The following is a 10,000-nucleotide window of genomic DNA, read 5'->3' on the forward strand; positions in this document are numbered from 1 at the left end:
TTGAATTTAGCACTCACTGTTGGTACTACTCTGAGGGTAATGACTCACTAGCACGACCCATCGCATCGCGCTGTCCTATACATTTTCAATGACAAGTGATTTTGGTCCTGCATTTCACGGCGGGTACACAAGGCAACGTGATGGGCCCTTGCAACGTCTCCAAAAGATCAGAAATCTCCAAGTTCATGCAAATTCACCATATCGCTGAGTATTGCCCCACAGCCAAGCAAGACCCAAGGGCAGGCTGTACAGTGGTCCAGTCACAAGCAGAGCAGTTGCATATCAATATGACAACAGTTATCAAAGCAGCTTCAAGGACGACCGTGACGTGTTTGGTGTTGCAATGTGATGTTTAAAGTGAAAGTGAACGCCCACCCGTGAAACTCTAACCCCCATTGTCATTATGGCACAGCACTCCACTGCACACAAGTGCACACTGCACACAATGAAATTGCATTTATGCCTCACCCGTGTAAGGGTGCCCTTGTAAGTCTGATGCCCTAACCGTTTACCCGTGACTGCCCCGTTTGCATTGAGTGCTGATGGATCAGCAATACAGCAATCTCAGCTCCATGCAACTCAGCATACTGTGGGTCTTTATCACTTATTCCACCACCATGCGGCATCCAGAGTACACAGAAACAGTAACTGAGAAACACAAAGCAGAGGCAGAGGCAGAGGAAGAAGAGTCAGGACACAGGAAGAGGAAGAGGAAGAGTTAGAGGTAGGGGCCAGAGCTGTGCAGCCAAGCTTAGCCAAACAGGATTCGCTCCAGTGGTGTAGAGCTGTGGCTCATTTACCATGCGTGTGTGTGTGTGTGTGTGTGTGTGTGTGTGTGTGTGTGTGTGTGTGTGTGTGTGTGTGTGTGTGTGTGTGTGTGTGTGTGTGTGTGTGTGTGTGTGTGTGTGTGTGTGTGTGTGTGTGTGTGTGTGTGTGTGTGTGTGTGTGTGTGTGTGTGTGTGTCTGTGTGTGTGTGTGTGTGTGCGTAAATCAGTAAGTAAGTACATTTTATTTATAAAGCACATGAAACAGTGCAAAACTCAATAAATCTCCCCCCACTCACATTTGCCTCTAACTTTCTGCCCTAAATGTTCCCACTGGATTATCATTCAGGGACAATATTGCTCAAATATGAGCTGAATCTGTAATTAGAGTGGTGCTTCTTAGGGTGGTAATTGGATTCGAACGACATTAATGAGAAAAGTCGCAATAACAGTCCATGCATGGTTTTATGGAAAACAATAATGCATATCCTTTATGACTGCCATTAGCTATGCAGTCAACTTCATGACACTGGTGGTGAGTCATCAGAGACACTCACTTTTACATGCTCTCTGTCTGGATGCAGACTACAGTACAGAAATGGCACCATGTCACAATACTGCCAGTGATAATTCAATACTTATAGAGTTGATTTCACTACCTCAACAGTGTGTTTAGTCCCAGAGTCCTAGTCTCGAAGAGTTATATTAACACTGCATTTTATTTTACCTTGGAACTCGTATGATTTAGGGCTCTTGCTGTCCTCTGAGGTGTTATTTGATCTGACTTGGAGAGAGAATAAAAGGGTTTTCCGGCTGTTTTGATACTTAAAAGAGCTAAAAGCAGCTAGCTGTATTACTCAGTGGACTGTTCAGAAGCTTCGGGATCAGTCAGCTTTGAATTTTAGCATGCAGTCCTCATTTGTGTCTTTTGTTCTCTCTCTCTCTCTCTCTCTCTCTCTCTCTCTCTCTCTCTCTCTCTCTCTCTCTCTCTCTCTCTTTCTCTCTCTCTCTCTCTGCCTGTCTCTCTCATCTTCTTCTGCGGGCAGGAAAAACTGGAGTCTGGCCCAAAGCGAGACATTGAAGGCATGGGCGTGGCTGAGATCAAATACGGAGACTCCAGCTGCTTCGTCATGCACGTGGCCACCGGGCTTTGGCTGTCTTACCAGGCGCCCGACGCAAAATCCTCACGCTTAGGACCCCTCAAGAGAAGGGTGAGTAAATACAAAGGCACAACACAGCACACACACTGGGTTCATTCTAATATGCAGACTCCCATCCTCCCTTGCTCACTTGTCTCCTTGTGGCCTCGTCGTGATGACGTCACGACAATAGAATTGTATTTCAATATCTTGCAAAAACTTAATTCTAGCATAATTTTCTCATTTGCAAATGGGATAGTGAATGAAGAATAGTCCTCCAAAAGTTGTTGTGGCTAGGCTGACAGCGGGAAAACTTTGTTGTTTTCTCCACAGAGGCAGGGCGTCAGCGAAACGCGAGGCCACAAGCACAGACCGGGAGTCCGCATATTGGAATCCGCCCACTGTTGCGTATCGCCAGTTGGTCGTAAAACTATCAGGTTTTCACATCATCACAACAAAAAGCAGTGGCTCATATTAATGCGTTGAGCCCTGTGCTAAGTGAACGCTTCTTTCTTTTTATTATGTGATGACACTTATGCATTTTCGGTGCAGAACACATGCACATAAATCGCGGCCCTTAAAGGCAGGATGGCAACATATTGCAGCTCTCATTACACTTACGTCATTGACCAGGACTAATCAGGTATAGGGTCTAACTCGGTGCAAGTGTAGATGTGCATACAGTTCGTGCTCCAGGAGTGTGTGTGAACTAAATGGGGCGGCACACGCTAAGGTGTGATAACGAGACAGACATGGCCCATGAACCTCCACTGGGCAAGGCGACAGATTAACTGTTGAAGGGTGCCTGTGTCTGTCTGCCAGTGTACACACAGTGGCAACTACTGTACACACACACACACACACACACACACACACACACACACACACACACACACACACACACACACACACACACACACACACACACACACACACACACACACACACACACACACACACACACACCTCTGTTTCTGTCTCTCTCTCTCACACACACTCACACACACACAATCTCCTCCCAAAATCACATTACACTATCACTCTCACTCCACTCCACTCCTCTCTTCTCCACCCCACCCGACCCCACGCCTCACCCCAATAATGAAGGCCCAGCCAAAAGCAACAGCAGCCACCGCTGCCGGCACGTGCCGCCCTGTAACCGCTGTGGGTGTTGGTCCCGTGCCCACTCACTCCCCCAGCCTACTCCAGGAAGCTGTCGCGCTACGCGCCATAATCCCACGCCTACAGTATGCTGATGAAGCTGTCCCATTAGCCTGACACTAAGTGTGCAGAACAACAGAGCTGGGGTGCCCACTTTCTAGAATGAAATCCATCTACCCCTACCACACCCCACACCCCACCCCCCGCCGCCACTTCCATTCACTCCACATTCTCTCTTAGGGTGACCAGCTGTCCGGACTTCGGCCGGACAACCCCGCCCCTTAACTTTCTATCCTAGCGTCCTCGCGCCGCACCCATTGCTTCGACTTGCCGAATCCCCGCCTCCGTGGAGAAAACAGTGAAGTTGGCATTCTAAACTGTAGGCAGAAATCAGGGAACAGCGCTGCCATCTTACCTCAGACTAACTCAGCTGCCAACAACAGTTTTACTTGTATAACAATATTTTTTGGGGGAAGGATTTTCGCATTTCATTACCTCACTCCGATAAAGGAGTCATCAGTACCACTAACTTAATATTGTATCAGAGATGGCAGGTTACGATAGACAAATCCCTCCGTTGTTGTCTGTGTAGGCTATTTCATAATTTTTTCAAAATGTATTTTGGATAGTCATGCATTCGTAGGCCTAATAGCCAACAATTAATTTGATTTACTTTACTCAAAGTTGGTCAGAAGTGTGTTTATCAGCGGTGTTTTAAGGGAGGCAAACCGCTTCTGTCAACCTTTTTTTTCATGCAGACGCTGGATAACCAACAACACGAGCTCAAAATACAGACAGCGCCCGTGCAGAAAGACGTTTCTTTGCCCTGTTTGTAAAGTTGTGAGAGCCCTCGTATCGTTGTAAGGACATTTAGCGGGCAAACTTAGTTGCACTATGCGTTGCCACCAGTGCATGAAAAAATAGGAAACAGACAGTAGACAATAATATAGGCTAGAGTTATCTTATTTAACTTTCATACAGTCAGTTAATGAACTTCATATAGGGCTATTGCACGGACATTTCCCCGACATAAGGAGACAGCAATACAGTTAATTCGCTGTGCGATGTCTGGGGTTACATCTGGAGTAACATGGCGGCCGCAGATATCGGAAACGCGACCGACTGTCAAGGTCTAGTTTGCGTCAATGACGTTGCCTCGCATCTCGAGGCCATAAGCAAAAGGCTAGGAGGAAAGGAAAGACAAAGAGAGGGACACACGGACGTCGTGAACAAGTCGTAAAAACGGACCGATGGCCACCCTATTCTCTCTGCTCCTTGCTAGTGCTCGCCCACACACCCCCCCCCCTCCTAAGTTAGATGGAAGAGGCGTTTGATGATCCAAATGTGTCTTGTTGACCGTCTCAACAGCAAACTAAGGTGGTATCTTACCCTTATTACTATACTGTACAACACCAACCCCGTCCACCACTTTCCCCCTACCCCCTGCTATTGCACACACAGATACATACAGACGCACGCACACACACACACACACACACACACACACACACACACACACACACACACACACACGCGCACACACACACACGCACACGCACACGCACACGCACACACGCTTTCCCCCTGTATTTAGTATGAAAAGTTTGTTTTATGTGTTTTACCGACCAATTGTCTCACAACACACCACCGCCAGCGTTTGTTTTGATGAGGTTTTCCCTGAAGTGGCTGACGTCTTCTCTTCCTTGTTTGTTTTGTAATGAAGGGAGCCAGAGATTGCTTGTAACCTAATTTTCTTCAGAGGGATTGTTACGTCGAGGTTATATTAGTTTACTGTAAAAAAAAAAATGATGGTTGGCCCCAGGCCAAATTGTGTTCATTGAGGAGTCCTGGAAGCGACAGCAAGCTCCATTTCATTAGGAAAATTTCTGCAGACCGTAAGCAACATCCGTGGAATCATCTGGATGCATAATACTCTGACGCTGCATTTTCCATACAAAGGATAGCCTACCACTAAATGTGATTCATGTTTTACTGATCGGAAGCAGTGTCCAGGAACTATGGTGGCTATATATGTATTGTATTATAAAATAGAAAATTAGCTATTGTATTTTTATTATGTATACAAATATATGTATATATATCTTAAAGGGACACTGTGTGAGATTTTTAGTTGTTTATTTCCAGAATTCATGCTGCCCATTCACTAATGTTACCTTTTTGATGAATACTTACCTCCACCATCAAATTCTAAGTATTCATTATGACTGGAAAAATTGCACTTTTCATACATGAAAAGGGGAATCTTCTCCATGGTCCGCCATTTTGAATTTCCAAAAATAGCCACTTTTAGCTGCAAAAATGACTGTACTCTTGGACCATTTTAGAAAATATTTGTTTATTACTTAGTAAACTTTAATGTAAAGATCAAATTTGGCAATAGGCAGCCCAGTTTCAATGACCAGCATAGGTGCAGTACCTTTTTTGACCATTTCCTGCACAGTGTCCCTTTAAGGGCAAAGTTGGAAATTAAATAGACAACAGCTGATGAGTTGACTGTTGCCATGGAGATAATGGTGAGGTTGATGTGAAAAACGTGAGTGGAGATAGTCATGGCCGTATGCATAAGGCAACGGACAAACTGTGTTAGCTACACATACACTACTGGATGTGTTTGCTATTTAGCCTACTCCTGTGTTTCCCGCCAAATTTTTGTTAGTGAAGGTGGTGGGAGTTTAGCCGGTAACCTATCAGAGATGTGTGACCATCATCATTGGAAAAGCCATGCTGTGCAGTGTCATATAATATGTTGAAAAGTAAAAGTAAAAGTAGCTGAAATAATGATGTGCTGATATGTGGTATGTCCTAAATGTTCACCACCACACCACCAGATTCATGATCATCACCTCTGTCTCCCTCACAGGCCTTCCTGTACCCAGAGGGCCACATGGACGACGGCCTGATCCTTCAGCTGTGCCAGCATGAGGAGTCCAGGGCCGCGCGTATCATCCGCAACACCACATCTCTCTTTACGCAATTCATCACGTAAGACACTCACACTCAATCAGCAGTAACCCACTGATAATAGTCTGGTGAAACAAAAAAATGGGGCGCACCATGCTTCAAGTGTTTTTTTAACTTGCGCAAAGGCATTTCGCGAGGCGTGTGCCTCTTTCAGTGTGCAATAATGTAACAATGTGAAACCACACACACCCATTACCACACCCCATTGCCAACAACCAATGAAATTGAAATAGTCCATTAGTCCATGAATCACAAGTATTCATACATTCATACACAATACAGAAAATGTAAATACTGTATATACAATAGTCCGAAGTAACCAAAACATGATTACATCCTCAGAACGTTTTGCTCTTTGCATACTTAGCACCTTGATCACTGGAATGCAAGAGATAATCATTGTTTCATTGGCTACATTGGTTCAGGAGGTGTGCTCCTTTGATTTGTTGAACAGTAAGCCTGCCCTTTTGTACAATAGCATCAAGTAAGAGTCATATTGTACCATCAAGTAAGAGAGTTACATTGTTGAAGGAGTAGGTTAAAGCCTGCACATCCAAATGTCTGGCCTGGGAGCAGGACAACAACTTGTCCAGATAAAAGAGAAAAAGGTCTGCTCCAACTGGGAGCAAAAAAAGTAATCTTTAATAAGAAGTAATCTTTTTTCTTTATTTAATCAATACAGTTACATTGTGCTATATCCTGCTGGGAGACAATGGTCGCAGGCTGTGAACCCAGTTGGCTATGAGGTTAAGTGGGGTGAATAAATGCCAACTGTCATGTAACCTCCTCCTGACACCGCAGATACATTTACACCAGTGGTTCCCAAACTTTTTCCGTCTAAGATCCCCTTTTGGATCTAAGAATATTTTTTCGACTACCACCAACCCTCCCCCCCATCTCCCATTTTTCAAAGCAAATCATATTTTTGTTAAACTTCAGTGTAAATCACCAGGATGGTAAATACATGTGTTACCCACTGAATGTATAGAAACTATGGTTATAAAAGATTCAAGATTTTAAACAATCCCTTCTCTCCGTGACCCTCCTGCAGTACCTCAGCGTCCCCCTTAGGGATCCCAACTCCTAGTTTGGGAACCACTGATTTACACTATGGCTAAGGATGTCTTATCATCAGGACTGTTCATTCTGAGGAGGCAGGAGACCTCACAGTATAGACAGAGAGACAGACCGAGCTCTCACAGTAAAGCTGAAATTCGCATATCCTCTTCCCCCATATTCCTCCTCTCACTTTCCCACATGGCATTACAGTGTATCAGAAGGGATATCTTATCCTTCATTCTTCTGAGACCACAGAATTCTCACATTTTGTGGCAATGAAACTGAAGCTCTTCCTTATCTTGTTTTTCTCAAAGTCCCTTTTATTCTCTCCGTGTCTTTTCACACCGCAGTGCAGTATATCAGTAAGGTTATCGGTCTATCAGAACTGTTTCCGTCTTGTGATTGAAACTGAAAGCCCATATTTTCAAAGCAGTCTATCTGTGGGTTTTTTGCGGAAAAGCTCTTATTTTTTATGGTAACCTTTTTCTTTTCTTGTCTCTCACACTTTTATGATCAAGTCTCTTCATGTTTTGAATCTACCATGTTGTTGCAATTGCAGCAGATGTAAACATTACATGTATTGCGAAGATAAAAACAAACACATTTAAAATGCTAGAAGTTTTTCAATTTGGCATTCACCATTCAGCCATGTTGAATGACTGTGTAAAACCATTTAAACCTCCCAACGCAATTTCCCTTTGTATCTATTTTTCTTTATTCCCCATTCCAAATGTATTTCTCTGCCCTCCTCCATCTAACATATTTGAACTTCCCTATAATTCCACTGAACTCAATTTCTGCCCTCCTTTCACATCCACCCTCCCTACACTGCCCAAATGTACTTATAGGTCTACGTCAATAAAATACCATTAACTTTGTTCCCTCTCATGTGTTCCCTCTAGTGTGTATTTTAAATTTAATTTCACTTTATTTACTTTTTAATTTTACTTTATTGACCCATCTCTCTCTCTCTCTCTCTCTCTCTCTCTCTCTCTCTCTCTCTCTCTCTCTCTCTCTCTCTCTCTCTCTCTCTCTCTCTCTCTCTCTCTCCTCTCCCAGTGCTCTGGACAGCCTGAGTGGTGAGAAGAGTGGCGAGGTGAGTCTGCCGGTGGGGGAGGTGATGGACACCCTGAATGACCTGATCGTCTACTTCCAGCAGCCCGACTCCGCGCTGGAGCACGAGGAGAAGCAGAGGCAGCTCCGCTCACTCATCAAGCGCCAGGACCTCTTCAAGGAGGAGGTGGGGAGACACACACACACACACAAACACGCACACGCACACACACACACACACACACACACACACACACACACACACACACACACACACACACACACACACACACACACACACACACACACACACACACACACACCGAACCGTATTAATCATCAAAGTCATGCAGTTGCAGCAAGGCTCTAACCCAGGACCCTTTCAGGGTAACGGTAGACATGGTGCAGCGCCAGGATTTGATTAAAAATGTAGCAAAATTGTGGTGAATTCTATTCCCTTCTTTACAGCATTTTATTTCCAAAAATACAGGAGCCCTTAAGTCCTTGATATTACAGCCCATGTTACCAGGACCTGTCGAAGACAGTGGTGAGCATGCTGACAAAGGATGCAAATTATCGATTAATTCATTAATTTTGTAGTTGATTGACCTTATCGTACTGTTTTTTTCCCCAAATCTCAATATTTCCCCAAAAAAACTGATTGAATTTTAAAAATATACAAATGAGATAAAATGCTGGATTTAAATTAAACTTATATTTATATTCTTTAATTCAAAGGTGATTGAAATGTTCCCACTGTTCACACCCCTCTTCTTCGCCAGTCAAGTGGACGATTCGGTTTTTTAAATCGATTAATGTTTTAATTGACCACCAGTCGATTAATCGATTCATTTTTGACATCCCTGATGCTGACTGTTGAACAGTATTCATTCATAACCCATTGTAGTGAAAGGTGAAGAGAAGACAAAAGCTTATCTGACACCAATGTAATTTACGAAGGTGGAACATGGCAGAGTATTTGCCATCTCAGAAGAATCACTTTGATACTACACGTGCCAAAACCTTTCTGTGTTCTTTTCAGTGTCACTGATGATAGACTGGCTTTGCCGCAGCAGTGAGTGCCTCACTTTGGGAAATCCCATTTACCAGCCTGCTGTAGTCGTCTGGCTGTTGTGTACTGTAGAGGCGACCAGGGAAAGGAGGTGACAGCGAGATGGCATCTCTAACTGGGAATTTTGTTACCGACACTGTCAGTGCCACTGTCACTTTACAAGCCCACTGCGGAGTTACCTGCCATAGTCAAAGAACCCTGGCAGACGGACTACTTATTATGTATGTCGAGACAGCAGTAACAAAAAGGCACAGGGGTTTCTCAGGAAAGAAAGAAGGCAGTGATAAGGCTCGTCGTGTATATGGTGTTGATGTGCTGTCAAAGCCATAGTTCCCGGCCTTTTAAAGCAACTCTAAACTCTGGGCTCAGGGCTTGTTTACCTTGTAACTTTGTCAGCAGTGTGTCAGCGGCGATAAAGCTTCAGTCGTTTTTTAATAAAACCTGGATAATCTTTCACAGTATCAAAGTGATTCTGTTAAGATGACAAATACTCATCATGTCATGTTTAACCTACATTGCATTGGTGTCAGATACGATTTTTCTCTTTTCTTCACCTCTCACTCCGATGGGTTATGAAACTTTGTATCTCTGACAAGGAGGTTATGTTTTTACCTTCACATGGAAGGATTGTGATAGCATGTCGAGGAGTCAGAATTTAGCTTAGAACTGTTTTTATTGCAATGATCTCATCAGAAACACATCCTGCATTCGAGGGAATGTCCATTGTAGAATAGACTAGAATAGAACAGAACCACCAACACATCCACCAC

General features: G+C 44.0%; 1 protein-coding gene across 5 annotated transcripts in view; it reads left to right on the forward strand.

Moving 5' to 3' along the window:
* LOC134468876 (ryanodine receptor 3-like) overlaps positions 1-10,000 on the forward strand; it is a 204,102-nt gene that overhangs the window by 55,023 nt on the left and 139,079 nt on the right. For all 5 annotated transcript variants that reach the window (XM_063222788.1, XM_063222790.1, XM_063222791.1 and 2 more), the window contains 3 exons: positions 1,811-1,975; positions 5,946-6,067; positions 8,165-8,345. In XM_063222788.1, the coding sequence (XP_063078858.1) occupies positions 1,811-1,975; positions 5,946-6,067; positions 8,165-8,345 (468 nt within the window). The remainder of the gene's footprint in view (positions 1-1,810; positions 1,976-5,945; positions 6,068-8,164; positions 8,346-10,000) is intronic.

This window comes from Engraulis encrasicolus, chromosome 18 (genome assembly GCF_034702125.1).
Source record: "Engraulis encrasicolus isolate BLACKSEA-1 chromosome 18, IST_EnEncr_1.0, whole genome shotgun sequence".
Taxonomy (NCBI): domain Eukaryota; kingdom Metazoa; phylum Chordata; class Actinopteri; order Clupeiformes; family Engraulidae; genus Engraulis; species Engraulis encrasicolus.